The following is a 17,059-nucleotide window of genomic DNA, read 5'->3' as shown; positions in this document are numbered from 1 at the left end:
TCACAAGATGTTCGGCTTAACATTTCCACTTTCAGCTTATTCTTTTCGGCTTGAGATTCGCGGCTCACTCATTCCATGCACATGTTACCTCATTCAGCTTGAGTGTCAACATGGAGTTTAAATGATTGTTATTGTTGTTTAATTGTTGCCATTTAAATTCAGTGATGTGATTAGAGTGTCACATTTATGAATTTATCAAAATGATTGACAAAAACATTGAATCTTTGGTTTGTTTTGCCTGTTGGAGTTTCTTTGCTTTCTATTCACTGTATTTATTTGGATCAGTTATTGATGGTAAGTGTTTATTTTGATTCTTTTGATTGAGTTAATTAATTGATTTGCTTTTTTTCTTGCTTATTTTTTCATCTAATTTAAATTTTCTTGGGGTTTCTTTAGTTATTAAAGATGATTTAGATTCGCGAGACCTTGAGAAAGGTTGGTTTCTCTCCAGGTATCGAGACGTTACTGACGTCGAGTGGCACATTTTAAAGTATCTCAATCTTAATTATTTATTCATCTTTGTTGGTCATATTCTTGTCTCACAATTAACATGGAAATACATTCCTCAGGTAAGTAATTGATATTCCTCTAATTGTTACCTTTGGGTTAGTATGAGTCACTTGAGAGAAAAACATTGGAGTGAAGCGGGAAAAGGAAATTGTTTTTCTTTCGTTTCTAATATTCTGTTGGATTAATTATTCTTTTAAATTGTTTTTATTATTTTTTTTCTAATTTCTATTAGCTTTCTTTATCTGTGATGATCACCTATGGAACTATTTGTATATGGATTGTCCTTGGAAAACTTGCAGTTGTTATTGTTTACCTCAATATTTTCGCTGCTTATCTAATCCATCTGATTAGAAAGCCACTTCTTTGTCATTTATTTTTCATCTTCGTACTTATCATGGCTCAGAGACCTTTATTCAGAGATCAGATTAGCCTTAGATTTGATCATGATCTTCGTAAATTGTTTATATTTGACATTCTTTTAAATTGGCTGAATGCTAAGTGTTTAAGCTTCTCATTAGACAGAATCGAAACCTCTGGACGTTGGGCTAATCCTTACGAAGACGACAATTTAACAATGATTTATGCTTATTGTCTTTACTTTCCCACCTTAATTTTCGGACCTATGCACCAATATTCATCGTTTTTAACAGTGAGTTTAACATCTCAAGTTGATTCGCTTTTCAATTGTTTTCCTCTAAATTTGTTCTCTTACTTTTAGAATATGGTTTTTCGAGTTGATTGGAATTCAAGGAAATTTATCTTATGCCTCAAACGATTATTCCAATTACTTATCTACGCTGTTATCTACGATATTCTGAACCACTACATCTATTCAACAGCATTAACTTATCGAATGAGCCTTGTTTGGAAACTCGACTCATCGACACTTTGTGCTTTCGCTTATTCTTTAATCATCATGTTCTACCTTAAATACTTAATCATGTACGGTTACTCAGAAGCTTTTGGTAATATGGACGGAATTTCTCTCGCACCTCCGCCCAAATGTGTCTCAACGATTCACTTATCCTCTGATCTTTGGCGACACTTTGACCGTGGACTTCATCTTTGGCTTGTCAAGTAAGAATGGCTTGAGAATTTACTTTAATTGTTACAATAATTTCTTTTGATTTTTCCCCATAGATACTATTACAAACCAATTCTTTCCCTTGGTAGTAATATTTTGGTCAAAATTTTCGCAATGTCCATTTGCTTTTCAATAGTCGCCGTTTGGCATGCACTTAGTGGCGATGTAATTGTTTGGTGTATGCTCAATTTCTGTGCTGTTGCAATCGAATTAACTGGAATTAACGTTCGACGATTATTTTTCAATAATTTTGAAACACAATTATCAACCAAAGCAATTAAAAGATGGAAATCACTGATTGCTGCTCCATTTTATATCATAATGATAATTACAAACACTTTTTTCTTGGCCAACACTCAAATTGGACTTCACTTATTTAAGAAAGTTTTATTCTCATTCCCATATCCAGCTCTTCCCGTTTTAATAATCGCATACACAGCCTGTCATGTGTCTATCGAATTGAAAGAATTTTAATTTAAATCAAGAGAAAACAAAACAAAGGCCAATACAAAACCAACAATCAACAAATCTCATAAACGAAAATCAAAACTTTCACTTCCTTGTAAACAAAAAAATCTCTCGCTATTATTATTGTTAACTAATGTCAACTATTCATTCATATTTAACTTTTCAAAATCTATTCACACTAATCATTGGTAATATTTGTCATAATTATCAACATTCTATCTCAGTGACAATTAATTCATTAGCAATAAACTGATTGTTAAACAAAATCTAAATTCACTTGATCATTTTGACAGAAAAGAGTAACGAGCGATTTGCTAAGAGATTGATTGATTAAAAATTGAATTAGATAATAATTAGATTAAAATTGATCTCTTGATGATTCAATTAATTCAAAAACAAATACGAAATAAGATTGAAGAATGAACATAATTATTGTTGGAACACTTTCTAATTTCTGTTGATTGATCAAGTGTTTCTAATCACATGAATTATTGAGAATCATAATTAAAGAACAAGTATTTAATTATAATTAGAAGATAATCTCACATGATTAGGAAAAATAAAATGTTTGAAAAACAGATGAAATTGCTTGGAACTTAATCATCGGTCCTTTTCTTTTTTTTTGTTGAATTTTTTTTTCTTTTTCTTTTTTGTTTCTGTTGTCTTCTCATCATCTTCTTAATTTAAAATTCATTAACTTTATTTCTCATTATGATGTTGATTAAATTGTGGGAATAAGAAGTTAATCTTTATGACATTTAATATTCTCCATCAGTGATCCTCCTTTCCCATTCCATTTATCATTACAACATCTTCAAGTATATATTATCCTTATCTCTCAGTGATTAATCAGTTTGGTTACTAATTTTATTTAATTTGTAGCTATCAACTTGGAAGGATTGAAATCAAATGTGATAATTAAATAATCAAAGAGTTTGTTATTGTTGAGATTTTATTTACTAATCCTATCAAATTAACTCTGTTGTGCTGGTACTTTTTCATCCTTACATCATCATTTTCATCATTTTCCTCATCATCATCTTCGTCATCATCCTCGTCATCATTCAGTCTCCTCAAGGTCATTTTCTTGAAAATTGTATAATTAACCTTGATAATTATTCATAGAGTTAAAACACGTTTCAGTGTGGTTTTCTCATTTCTTTTCCTCTCTTATTAACTCTTGCTTTTCAACAATCAATTCTAATTTTTTCAATATGGTTAACCAATACGGCCGATTTATTAATTTCTCCGCTGGACCTTCAAGATTACCTGAAGAGGTTAGTTATTCATAAATTGTCTCTAAAAAAGAATAAAATTTGTTCTTTTTTATTGTTGATTTGCATTTGATTTTCTCTTTGGAGAATTTTTTGGTCTACTCTTTTTAGCCCTTTTTCTTTTTGTATCTATTTTTTTTTCTTTTTATAGATTTTGGTAAAAGCTGCAAGTGAATTACTTAATTATGAAGGATCAGGATGTAGTGTTATGGGTATGTAAACGTTAATCTTTCGCCAATATTTATTCTAATTGTAACCAAGATTAATCTCTTTTTCTTTCAGAGCTTAGCCATAGATCAGCTCAATTCAGTAAGATAATCACTGAGGCGGAAAATGATTTAAGAGAATTATTGTAAGTATTTGTGTCTCATTGGTTTATAAATTGATTAATTTTCTTGATTCCTTTAAGGTCAAAAATAGACACTCATGCGATTCTCTTCTTCAAGGAGGTGGAACTGGCCATCTCGGCAATCGCCATGAATTTATTATCTAATCCCAATGAAGCTGCCGATTATCTTGTCACTGGTTCCTGGTCAAAAGGCATTTGAAGAAGCTGCAAATATGGTAAGTGAAACAAGCCAATCCACCTACCAAAGTCACCTCGATTCCAGATTGATTTACCTGAATATAATTACTGGATGCCAAGTACGTTTACTATTACATGAAACCATTCATGGGATTGAATGTTATTGAATTCTAAATGTTGCCAGAAAACATTCCTCTTGTCGCCGATATGTCATCTAATTTCATGACTCGAGCTGTTGATGTTTAAAATACGGTTAATCTTTGCTGCAGCTCAGAAAAACATTGGAATCGGTGGATTAACGGTTGTTCTGTAAGATTTAATTGTAAATCCCAATTACTCCAGTTACCTATGATTACAAACCGATGTTCGATATCAATTATTTTACAACACTCCACCTTGTTTCGCGTTAGTATATATCGTTTTTCATTTCGAATCATGATCAATTGTATATCAATTTCTGATTGTAAATCTTTTTCCTCATCTATTTGTAGTATCTATATGACAAACCTTACTTGAAATGGATCAAGAAAGAGGCGGACTTCTGCTATGGAGGAAAATAGTAAAGTAAATCGAAAATGATTTACGATAATCGAAATTCTAATGGTTATTATCATTCATCAATCGATGTTAACTGTCGAAGTCGAGTTACTATCCCATTTAGATTGGTGACCAACGGTAATCTACCTGAAGCCAATTTCTCAAAGAAACGATATTAGCCGGAATGATCAACTTAAAGGCCATCGATCGGTTGGTGGGATACATTTCAATTTTCAATGCCATCTCCATTGAAGATACCAAAACATTGGTACAATTTATGGAGCAATTTATGAAAGCTAATCCATTATAAAGAAAAGATTGTTTCATTAACCATTAACAAATTTAACGAGACAATTGAAAGAATCTATTAATTAATTCTAACACTAATCCTGCCAACTTTATAATGAGCCAACAAACAAGAATCAAGTTAACAATTACAGTAAAACCTCTGATAATGGAACTTTACGATTACACGGTCCCTGTCAATATGCTTAATTAATGCAATAATTAATTGCTATTTGTAATTGTTACAATCGTTTTGCTGTTGATTAATGTATAAAAAGTAAACATTGATTAGTTTGTGTTTCTCATCAGCTGAAAGTATAAAATTGTCTCCATGGTTTTGAATGATCAATTTGATTACTCCTTTATTTTACGTTCCTTTTTAGATTGTTTTTCAATCATTAATTAATTTAATTATTGTTCAATTGTTCTCACCTACAATCGTAAACAATTTACTGTCTAACAATTAATCTCTTAATCAAAGATAAACTCTTTTCTTTAATGGAAACATCAATACTACTGTTAACATGGTAAGATTTTTCTCTTGTTCTCAACAATGATAATCCACTCTTTCCTGTTAATTGATCATCATCATTATCAATTGTTATGGTTTGTTTTCTCAACTTTCAGATCAATTTAATATCGTTTGACCTCGTTGAGTTAATCAGTTACTTGAACTAAATTGCTCGAAGGTAACACCCAAATGGAAAATTGTTTTTCTTTATTTCATTTTCCTTTTAAAACTTCATTTTCTATATTGTTTTTAATTTTTGTAGAATTTTATTTCTCTAAAGTTTAGTGTTTATCTTATTTTTCTTTCAGTCAATCTAACTGATTTCTCTCAATATGTCCATTTTCCAATCAATTGGTTTCTATCTTCTCTTTATTCCTCAGTGTGATTATATTGGTGAGAAATTGGCCTTTGGTTTGGTATCACTAGGCCTAAACCATGAGGCTGAGATTCGTGAATATTATTGGATGAAGGAACAGAGAAGAAGAAGAAATCAATTGAAGCCGAGGAATTGGATGGAAATCTGATGGTGATTATGTTGATTCTCGAGACTCAGTTGAATTGATTAGAAAGATTTATGTAATCTCTACCTGAAACAAGATGACATTAGGTCATCAGGATGTTACTAACTTATTTCGTCCATTAATTGTGCTTAATTTACACCCAATCCATCAATTTAAAGTTCTAATCAAGTGCTTCCAAAAACTAGCTCAATATATTTCATTCATTTTACTTATATTATTTACAACCATTTAATTCTTTAATCAACTATCATTTCGAATGGTTTTATAGTTGGTTCATCAACTAGTTAAAATGACCAATCATCAATTTGAAATCTATTTCATACTAATCAATTATTGTGCTCAATGTTATGTTGATATTCTTTAATTGGCTTGAATGCTATGTTTAAGCTTCATTAGATTAGAATCGAAAACTCTTGGACGTTATTAATCCTTACGAAGACGACAATTTAACAATGATTTATGCTTATTGTCTTTACTTTCCCACCTTAATTTTCGGACCTATTACCAATATTCATCGTTCTATTGGTGAGTTTAACATCTCAATTTGATTCGCTTTTCAATTGAAGTTTAATGTTTTCCTCAAATTTGTTCTCTTATTTTTAGAATATGGTTTTCAAGTTGATTGGAATTCAAGAAATTTATCTTATGTCTCAAACGATTATTCCAATTACTTATCTACGCCATATCATGATATTCTGAACTACTACATCTATTCAAAGCATTATCATCGAATAGCCTTATTTGTAAATACTTTGTAATTTTTGCTTTAATTTTATTCTTCATCATCATGTTACTTAAATATACTCATGTTACTCAGAAGCTTTTGGTAATATGGACGGAATTTCTCTCGCACCTCCGCCCAAATGTGTCTCAACGATTCACTTATCCTCTGATCTTTGGCGACACTTTGACCGTGGACTTCATCTTTGGCTTGTCAAGTAAGAATGGCTTGAGAATTTACTTTAATTGTTACAATAATTTCTTTTGATTTTTCCCCATAGATACTATTACAAACCAATTCTTTCCCTTGGTAGTAATATTTTGGTCAAAATTTTCGCAATGTCCATTTGCTTTTCAATCGTCGCCGTTTGGCATGCACTTAGTGGCGATGTAATTGTTTGGTGTATGCTCAATTTCTGTGCTGTTGCAATCGAATTAACTGGAATTAACGTTCGACGATTATTTTTCAATAATTTTGAAACACAATTATCAACCAAAGCAATTAAAAGATGGAAATCACTGATTGCTGCTCCATTTTATATAATAATGATAATTACAAACACTTTTTTCTTGGCCAACACTCAAATTGGACTTCACTTATTTAAGAAAGTTTTATTCTCATTCCCATCCAGCTCTTCCTGTTTTAATAATCGCATACACAGCCTGTCATGTGTCTATCGAATTGAAAGAATTTTAATTTAAATCAAAAGAGAAAACAAAACAGGCCAATACAAATCACCAACAATCAACAAATCTCATAAAAGAAAATCAAAACTTCTTCCTTGTAAACAAAAAATCTCTCGCTATTATTATTGTTAACTAATGTCAACTATTCATTCATATTTAACTTTTCAAAATCTATTCACCCTAATCATTGGTAATATTTGTCATAATTATCAACATTCTATCTCAGTGACAATTAATTCATTAGCAATAAACTGATTAACTGTTAAACAAAATCTAAATTCACTTGATCATTTTGACAGAAAAGAGTAACGAGCGACCCCTTGCGTCGAGATATTTGAACTTCCACAATAACATTAACTCCTCTTACTTTTTGATTAACATTGAAATTGTTTCTCTTGTTGATTCTAATTAGTATTCAGTAATTAGCTTAATGTTGTGTAATAATCAATGTATGTTTCTCCTTTTTGAGATGTTTCCATCAATCGCTCTTGTTGCCTAATCTAATCGGAGTATTTATTGTGTAGATAAAAACATGAATATGATGTTGAAGGTTATTCTTACTTGTGCTTGTGGATTCATTAGTTGATCTTTAATTGTGAATGATTAACATGTTCACTGAATTAATTTTCTTTGTTGGTAATTTTTTCACTCGATTGAAAAACTTTCTCATCTCTAAACGAATTCATCTGATGACAATTACAACCATTCTCTTGATTCTTTATGATGTCAAACTGTTGAAGAGAATTGCTAACCTTGAGCCAAGTAAGTTAATTACTATTACTTAATTTCTTTGGTAAATATTGATTCTAATCTTTGATTTTTTTTCTCCTTCCTTTTTAATCAGCGAAAATAATCTATTCTTCTAGTCTATGTTTTCTACCTACTTGGCGTGATGATTTAAACACATCTGAGTCTAATTGTTTTGGTAATTGTTGTGCGACTAGTAAATTTGATCTCAACTCGGATTTTAATTGTATTGTCTCATGTAGACCATCATTAATCAGTTTCTTTAAACAATCCAATGTTTTCTTCACCTTTCTACCGGTCAAAATAATTCCAGAGGCAAGAAAAAAAGTAATTTCAATTTCTCTCTATGGTTATGCTGATCTGTATCTTAGAAACTCAATCAAAGTGATTCATAATTACAAGAAATTACTCCCCGATTGGATTTGCCGTTTTTATGTTGGATCAGATGTATCGCCTCTTTTAATTAATCGCCTTATTCATGAAGGTGCTGAGGTGATAATTGTTTACCAGAATCAGCCCAATGGTGATAAGGATAAGTCAAAGATTCCAAGTTTCCATGGTATGTTTTGGCGCTTCTTTGTCAGCGAAGATGAGAATGTTGATCGTTACCTGGTTAGAGATTCGGACAGTTTACCAATTCAACGAGAAATTGATTCGATTAATTCTTGGATTAGTGAGGCGAAAATGTTTCACGTTATGAGAGACCATTTTGAACATGCGACCGAAATTCTTGGCGGTTTGTGGGGTGGAATAGTTAATTTGAACCAATTCAATTTGTCTTCTCTTTATGAGATATCATTGATCGATGGATACGATCAATTAGATGGAATTTGGATTGATCAATATTTCCTTCGATATTATGTTTGGCCTATTGTTCGGGAAAATATGACCTGTCATGTTTCTTATAGATGGTGGGGAGTTGATTCAACTGGATGTAAAGATTTTCCAACTCAAAGAATCGGCAATCAATTTGTTGGAGCCAGTCAATCATAATGGTAATTGAATCAAATTGGAAAACATCATGATCATCAATGAAAATGAAAATTTTAACCATAAGACTGAGTTTTAATTACAATCTGATTGGTCAGAAAAATTGATCCGGAACCAAAGAATTGAATGTATCAAGGAAATCATTTTAATCACAGTTACACAATTGAAAGAAAATGATTATATTTCCGTTGATTACCACTGGTAATTAACCCAAGGTTCATATTTAGCCAAAATATTTTCAACGTCATCACAATCAAGATTTTTCTGTACATTGATTGTTACAGTTAATTGTATGTAATGGTATATTCAATCATTTTTCTGATCAACCAGAAAAGAAACTACAATGAAATTGACTATTTAATTTCCAACATTGAAAATGTTAATATCTGCTCTATGTTAATTACATGGATGATAAAAGTAATTCATTAATGATCTTAATTAATGGAAACAATTAACATATGATTAAGAAAACGATAGAAAACAAAACTTGCTCTTTTCACGATTTTCTCAACTCATTGAATTGATTTGCAGATGAGAAATTGTCTTTATCATGTTGATGAAATTCTGTGAAAAAGAAACTGTAACAATATATTTTCTCCAATAATTAGCGAGAAAAATTGAACAATTAACTCAATTTCTCACTAATTGTATCTTTAGGTGGCTTATACCTTCAAAATGACAATTGTTATGAGTCAATTGTTAGATGGAACCAATTACAATTATCTCAAGTTGATTATAAAGGAATTATGAGATCAGTTGTTATTAGGTTAAAGATTATTAATCGAATGAGATTAAAATTTTCTTCCTGATCAATCAAAAAAAAAACAGAAACAACAATTAGATACATTATATGATTTCCAACATGAAAGTTAAACTCTTCAGGTTTCTCAATCCTTCCTTACCTTTAAGAGTGTAATTTATTGATTATTGATCATTAATGGTTTTCAAAAATTGAATCTTAACACGATGCCAGAAGAGATCAATTATCAACCAAGTTAAAATAAAACAATTGATTTAAACACAATCAAAATAAACAATCAATCAAGATGATGATGGTCACCAAAGTGTCAGAAAAAATGTAAACACAACAAGTCTCATAGTCTGATTGAAATATAAAATACAATAAGAATTAAAGATTAACAATTACGAGTAAAAGTAGAAAGATTATACTAAGAGATTGATTGATTAAAGAATTGAATTAGATAATAATTAGATTAATAGTGATCAACAAGATAATACAATTAACACAAAAACAAATACGAAGATGGTTAAGATTGAAGAGGGAACATAATTATTGTTGGAACACTTTTCTAATTTAAGTTGATGATCAAGTGTTTCTCTGTTAATTACATGAATCATTGGAGAATCATAATTAAAGAACAAGTATTTAATTATAATTAGAAGATAATCTCACATGATTAAGGAAAAGAGAAAATGTTTGAAAACAGATGACAATTCGCTTGGAACTTAATGATCGGTCCCTTTTCTTTTTTTTTTGTTGAATTTTTTTTTTCTTTTTCTTTTTGCTTCTGTTGTTCTCTCTCATCATCTTCTTAATTTAAAATTCATTAACTTTATTTCTCATTATGATGTTGATTAAATTGTGTGCGAATAAGAAGATAATCTTTATGGACATTTGATATTCTCCATCAGTGATCCTCCTTTTCCCCATTCCACCTTTATCATTACAACAACATCTTCAAGTGTATTATCCTTAACATCATCAATTTGATTCTTCATCACCGTTAACCTCAGTCTTCATCTCTACTCTTTTTGCCAGTCAGTTTTTTTTTGTTGGTTCTTTTCTATCATCATCATCTTTTTCTTTTTTTTCCTTTCTCACTTTAACATCTTTTCTACATATGCAGTGAAAACACTATTCTAATCCATGGATCTATCCAGATAATCTTACTTTCTCTTATTCATCTTTCAGTTGTATGTGTGTGGGTTGTTTATGCCCCTGAATTTTATTCTGTTTTCGCCTATTTAGTTTTTTGGTTGAAATTCACATTCAAGAGAAAACAAGAGACTGAGAGAGATAAAGAGAGAATATTTACCTGAGATTATCTCTCAATAGGCTTGTGTTTCTATTCTGTTTTTGCTGCTTCTTTTTATCTCTCTACCTTGTTTCTTGTTTCTTGTTTTTGACATTATCTGTTAATGTACATAACCCCACCAACACCAACAACAACACTACCAGCAGCATCTTCAACTTAATCATGTCTTCAGCCAGTTCACCTGAGGTTAACAAAGAAGGTCTCAATAATAATAACAATAATAATAATTTGGCCAACAACTTTAATAACAATCAAATTAGAATGTCACAATCACAGTCACAAGAGTCACAAAATAATTTATATCAAGGACTTCGCCGTCATCAACTAAATCAGTCACAACAACAACAACAATCAATGCTTCCACCAGCAATACCAAATAAAACAATCAGTTCATCAATCAGTTTATCAAAAAGATTTTCAGAGTTACAAACTCTATTATCCATGGGACCAACACTTTTTGATGGTAAATCAATCAATTGTGAACTTTTATTTGATGTTCTTATTGCGGTTTACTATGAATGTCAGCGTGTAATTGCCACAACTCGTAGTAAAGAGCAGCAGAAATTTTGTGAATCGATTAAACCCTTTCTGGACAGATTAAAAGAATTACAATTAAAGGCAATCGACTTTGATACAATCAAAATAATTGGACGTGGTGCTTTTGGTAAGGTGGCCCTGGTTAAGGGTAAAGAGGATGGAAATGTTTATGCGATGAAAACGCTCAACAAATTGGAGATGTTGAAAAGAGCTGAGACAGCTTGTTATCGAGAGGAAAGGGATGTATTGCTCCATGGATCGGAAGCCTGGTTTACTAAGCTTCATTACGCTTTTCAAGATGAAACAAATCTTTATCTTCTAATGGATTATTATTGTGGTGGCGATTTGTTGACCCTTTTAGCCAAATACGATGAAAATTTTCCCGAAGATATGTCCCGATTTTACACCGCTCAAATAGTCTTAGGTTGGTTATTTTTCCTCACAGAATTAACTCTTTTGTTATCACTATTATTCAATCAATATTTTATTACACTACAGGTTGTTAATCAATCTATTTTTATTTGTATTACCAAGAAAGAATATTTTTGTTGCTCATTAATATTTTCCCTTTTTTTTGTTCCTTCCTCTCTCTCTCTCTCTTTCTCCTCCCTCACTTCTTGATTCCTTTCTGTTGAAATCATCATCATATAGCACTTTCCTATCTACATGATATGGGTTACATTCATCGAGATGTAAAACCTGATAACATTTTAATAGATTCACATGGTCACATCCGATTAGCAGATTTTGGTTCATGTACTAAGGTTACACAACTTCGTAAGGATGGTCACTTCACAATAGCCGTTGGTACACCGGATTATATTTCACCCGAAATACTTAAATCTATGGAGGGTAACCGTAATACCGGTTTACTTTACTCTTTTGAGGTTGATTGGTGGTCATTAGGAGTGGTCATTTTTGAATCATTGTATGGTGAAACACCATTTTATGCAGAATCGTTAATTCAAACTTATTCAAATATCATGAATCATAAGCATTGTTTCAAGTTTCCAGTTAACGCTCAGGTAACTGATGAAGCAAAGGATCTCATTTCTAACCTGATCTGTGACCAAGCTCATCGTTTTAAACGTTTAGATCAGTTTAAATCTCACCCATGGTTTACCGGTATTGATTGGGATCACCTAAGAGAAATGAAACCACCCTATCAGCCTAAAGTAATAGGACCAGAAGATACATCTAACTTTGATATTGATGATTCAGCTCCACCGACAAATAATAAGTTTGACAATTTAATTGCACCTACAACCAAAGACTCTCTGCTTAATGTTCACCTTCCCTTTGTTGGATTTACTTGTACTTTCAATACGAGTAAAAGTAGATCACAATCATCTTCATCTTTACCCTCATCATCATCACCAACATCATCTGAACAACAAAATGGAAGTAAATTATCACCATCTTTTTCTGAATCCAATCCTCCACTTTGTGTAATTGATTCAGCTGGTTCAAGAGATTCATCAACCATTGGTAAAAAAATTGATCCCACTGCTTATGCTAAATTGGAAAATGAGCTTTGGATCGCTCGACATGAATGGAGTGAACTTTCTGTCAAGTTGAATGAACTGAGAAAAGAAAAAAATTCAATCTCTGCTACTTTAAGGGTAAAAGAAGAAGATTTGGAACGAAGTTTGGAAAAGATTATTGAATTACGACAACAGTTAAGAAATGCTGATAAAGTTAAACGGCAACAGTTAGAAGACATGATACAGATCCAGAGTGAACTTGAAAAGGAAAGACAGTTACGCCAGGAAATTCAAGTAGAAACAAAAGAATCGGAAGCAAAATTGGCTCATCTGGAAAAACAATTGTCAAATATTGAGAAACAGGAGCAGCAAAACAATACATCCAATATGTCTAATGGTCCAAATGAAAAGGAGAAATATTATCTTGCTCAAATTGCTGATTTAGAACAAGAAGTTCTTCGATTGAAAGGTGAAGAAGAAGAAAGAATCGCTTCCATAGCTCATAAATGTCATGTCGAGGAACTTGAGCAACAAGTTCTCCAATTACAACAACAACAACCCCACTGGGAGAGGCAAATAACTGAGATTATTGACTGGGTCGGAAATGAAAAGGAGGCACGGAACTATTTACAACAAATGGCCGCCACTATGACAAAGGAATTAGATACACTTAAACATCATCATCAACTTCAACAAATTCAACAACAACAACAACAAAATGCCAATCAACAACGTGCCAATGAAGCTACTTCTAATAACGACAGTGGCCATGGTTCAAGTGTCCATGCATATGTCCCAAAAGAAGCCGTTAATCCAAATTATACAACTTGGCAAGAGAGAAGATCAGCTCGTGTTGATAAACAAGAATTGTTACAATTACAGTTTGAATTAGCCAATGAAATTGAAGATAAACAAAGGATACAAGATGATTTAGCCAAAGCACAGAAAGAGATTTCTCTACTTAATGGAGATTTAGCTGAGTTGCGAATAGAAATTGCGAAATTGAAGAATCAGCAAACATTCAAAAGGCTGAGTAATGATTCATCAATGTTATTTGGATCATCAGTTAATTCTCGACGAATCTCAGCTGGTAAAATGATGGAAGAAATTGAAATGCAACTTGGACGAATAGGAATGACCTCACCAATGGGTGATTCGGATACAAGTGACATCGAATCGGAAGATGCTTCTCCCTCATCATCAGCTGGTACTCGATCTCGAGGTGCTATTAGTGGTGCAGGAAGTTCAATGGAACCTCAATTATTATTATCACAACAATCAAATTTCCCAAGTAAACAACAACATTCATTTATTGTTCGCACTTTTGTTGCACCATTGAAGTGTTTCCATTGTACATCTTTGATGATTGGTTTAATTAGACAAGGTCTCATCTGTGAAACCTGTGGATTTGTTAGTCATATTGCCTGTGCCTCTCAGGGTATTCAACTGTGTCCCTGTGATGACACAAGCCAACGTCCTCAAGGAATTGATCCTTCACGAGGAATCGGTACTGCATATGAAGGATACGTTAAGATACCAAAGGCTCGGGGTGGAGTTCGTAAAGGCTGGATCCGTATGTTTGTCGTTGTCTGTGATTTTAAGCTTTTCCTTTACGATCTTTACTCTAGTAGTGATAATAATTATCCTTCCCATGGTTCTCATGGAAGTGGTTCTGGGTCTGGAGTTGATGGTACCCTTAGTGGTCCAACAGTTACCCCGCCGGTTTCCGTAAACACTGTTATCGATATGAGAGATGAAAGATTTTGTATAAGTGGAGTCCAAGAATCTGATGTTATCCATGCTAATAAGAAAGACATACCCTGTATATTTAGAATCACAACATCCATGGTTTCAAATAGGGTTGATCAAAATTTTACCCAATTAATGTTGACCGATAAAGAGGTTGAAAAAAACCGATGGATTGATGCTCTTCACGAACTACATCGAATCATCCGACGAAATAAACTTAGTTATCGAAATGTAAGTAACTAGAAATGAAAAATATCGAATTTGATTGAACAATTTTTTCTTCCCTTTCTTTTCGATTGGTTTATAGCCGCTCAAAGCTTATTCTGTCCTGAATTCCTACCAAATATCTGCCCTTCGACATCACAACGACATCAATAGTTGTTGTGTTATCGATGAGACTCGACTACTTATTGCCTGTGATGACTGTCTCCTTTGCTGTGACCTGGACATTTGCACGGCAAGACGATTAACAAATTCCAAGAGAATCGTTCAATGTCACTACTCTCTGAATGATCAACTGATAATTGTTTTAGCTGGTAAACAAAGACATATCAAATTAATACCAATCAGAGGCCTTGACAACGATGGTATTGAATGGATAAAAATACCTGAAACCAAAGGGGCAAATCTTTTCGCTGTTGCCAATCTCCCCACCACTACTTATATTTGTGTTGCCATTAAAAAGACTCTAATCCTTTATGAGATTACCCGTAAAAGAACCCGATATAATCTATGGAGAGAAATCCAATTACCTCTTTTAATACAAACTCTCTCAATTGTGGACAATATGGTTTCCATTGGTACCAAATCTAGTTTTGTTGTTTATCAGATTAACCATCGAGAACAACCTCCACTTTGTAAGTTTTTTTTTTCTCTTCCTCTTTTATATTCATTCATCGATTTGGTTTCCACAATTATTTAATCTTCAATCTCATTTTTCTCCCTGATTATCATAGATTTGGTTAATCAAGAATGTCAAGAATTATCTTTCTTAATCCAAAATCCAATTGATGCTTTACTTTCAAGACAAATCAATGAAAATGAATGGATACTTGTTTTTGCTCGTAAGTTATTTCTTTGGACCTAAATCGCGATTGTTCTGATTAATGTAAATTTCTTTTAAATAATCTAATTAATGGATGAAAATTTCTCTCTTTTTTTCCTAGCCTATGGAGTTTATGTTGATTCATCTGGAAAACGTACACGACCCATTGAACTTCAATTCCCATCTCAACCAAGTTATGTTGCCTCCTTGGAAACCGAGATAAATAATAAACAAGTTCAATTACTTTTAGCCTTTGCTCCAACTCATATCAATGTTTTTGATCTTGAAACCACCGAATGGATTCAAACAATTAACCTTAAGGCAACCAAACCTCTCCATCAACACGGTAAAGGTTATCTTTTAGGTTTAACCAATGCCAATGATTTCCCAACGCTTGTCCAATTTGTACCAACAATCAATGGGTCACATCTTTTACTTCAAGCCAAAGGTGATGATAGTAAACCCTTCTTAGTCAATGGGTCCACTGTAGCCCAGCGGATTATTCAGACTGCAGCAGGAGTCACTGGTGATGTACCAAGAAAGGTAATCAAATTATAAAATTTTTTAAACAAATCAACTAATCGTACATTTTATAAATTGTTTACAATAGACCAAGATTACCAATCAGTGGTCCGTCTGATTTCAGCTATATCTCACATCTTGGACCTGGCGAGGTCCATTTAGTTCAAAGATTATCGATCGTAAGTATTACTCATGTTTACTTTACTTACATCTAAATTAATAATCCAATCTTAATAACTTTCTGTTTCCTTAATAATAGTTAAATCGAGCAATATTGCATCTAATCAATCAAAGAGTGTGGCCAATCGCGATACCTGTGGACCTTCTCGTCGAGATTCTACCTCCAGTAGCCAGTCATCAGTCAGTCCCTACAAATTTTAGAAAATCCCTTTTTTACAAATACATTAATTACTGTGTATATCTGGTTTATTTATAAATTTTCTTCTCACTTGATTTGTACATTATGGAAAACACAATCCTACCCCTCTCGTTCCCACCCTGGAAAAGATCAACCAAATTTCCTCCCTCCAACGAAAGCTAATAGTTACCAATTACACATCAATCTCAAGCACTACCATTTCTTAGGAAAAGAAACAAAGACAATTTATTGAACTCACAATCAAGTTACGAAAAGATGTGTACTATCATCACACCAACTGATATTGATAGTCCAAATTGAAGCTTTAACAACACACACACACACATACACAACAAACACAATTAATAATAACAATCGTTTAATTGTAACAAGACAACAAAACAAAACAAATGAAAATAATTAAGGTTTACAAGTCACTCTTTTCAT

General features: G+C 32.3%; 4 protein-coding genes, 1 long non-coding RNA gene and 1 pseudogene across 5 annotated transcripts; 5 read left to right on the top strand and 1 right to left on the bottom strand.

Moving 5' to 3' along the window:
- Positions 1-65: 65 nt before the first annotated feature.
- Positions 66-2,368, top strand: LOC128385908 (protein-cysteine N-palmitoyltransferase HHAT-like). The gene is made up of 5 exons (XM_053344838.1): positions 66-294; positions 397-569; positions 743-1,159; positions 1,229-1,587; positions 1,651-2,368. The coding sequence occupies exons 1-5, from the start codon at positions 201-203 to the stop codon at positions 2,066-2,068; spliced, it is 1,461 nt and encodes a 486-aa protein (XP_053200813.1). The 5' UTR covers positions 66-200; the 3' UTR covers positions 2,069-2,368.
- Positions 2,369-3,225: 857 nt separating this feature from the next.
- LOC128385905 (probable phosphoserine aminotransferase) lies at positions 3,226-4,731 on the top strand (annotated as a pseudogene).
- Positions 4,732-6,519: 1,788 nt separating this feature from the next.
- On the top strand, positions 6,520-7,138 carry LOC128385904 (protein-cysteine N-palmitoyltransferase HHAT-like). The gene is made up of 2 exons (XM_053344834.1): positions 6,520-6,654; positions 6,718-7,138. Exons 1-2 carry the CDS (start codon positions 6,548-6,550, stop codon positions 7,136-7,138), a joined length of 528 nt encoding a protein of 175 aa, XP_053200809.1. The 5' UTR covers positions 6,520-6,547.
- A 341-nt stretch (positions 7,139-7,479) lies between these two features.
- On the top strand, positions 7,480-9,237 carry LOC128385894 (uncharacterized). The gene is made up of 2 exons (XM_053344825.1): positions 7,480-7,885; positions 7,968-9,237. The coding sequence occupies exons 1-2, from the start codon at positions 7,723-7,725 to the stop codon at positions 8,861-8,863; spliced, it is 1,059 nt and encodes a 352-aa protein (XP_053200800.1). The 5' UTR covers positions 7,480-7,722; the 3' UTR covers positions 8,864-9,237.
- A 41-nt stretch (positions 9,238-9,278) lies between these two features.
- LOC128385897 (uncharacterized) lies at positions 9,279-10,254 on the bottom strand. The gene is made up of 2 exons (XR_008324845.1): positions 9,763-10,254; positions 9,279-9,665 (listed from the first exon to the last, which is right to left on the bottom strand). It is a non-coding gene; the product is annotated as an uncharacterized LOC128385897 (long non-coding RNA).
- Positions 10,255-10,408: 154 nt separating this feature from the next.
- Positions 10,409-16,724, top strand: LOC128385896 (serine/threonine-protein kinase Genghis Khan-like). The gene is given in 8 exon segments (XM_053344826.1): positions 10,409-11,878; positions 12,106-14,918; positions 14,995-15,544; positions 15,644-15,751; positions 15,854-16,275; positions 16,341-16,401; positions 16,404-16,433; positions 16,514-16,724. Coding segments are annotated over 8 exon segments (4,905 nt in total). The 5' UTR covers positions 10,409-11,079; the 3' UTR covers positions 16,636-16,724.
- The last annotated feature ends 335 nt before the right edge of the window (positions 16,725-17,059 follow it).

Source organism: Panonychus citri, unplaced genomic scaffold (genome assembly GCF_014898815.1).
Source record: "Panonychus citri isolate SS breed McGregor unplaced genomic scaffold, ASM1489881v1 Contig00057, whole genome shotgun sequence".
In the NCBI taxonomy this organism is placed as follows: domain Eukaryota; kingdom Metazoa; phylum Arthropoda; class Arachnida; order Trombidiformes; family Tetranychidae; genus Panonychus; species Panonychus citri.
The sequence above is the reverse complement of the archived record's forward strand: the minus strand, read 5'-3'. Positions and strand labels throughout refer to the sequence as shown.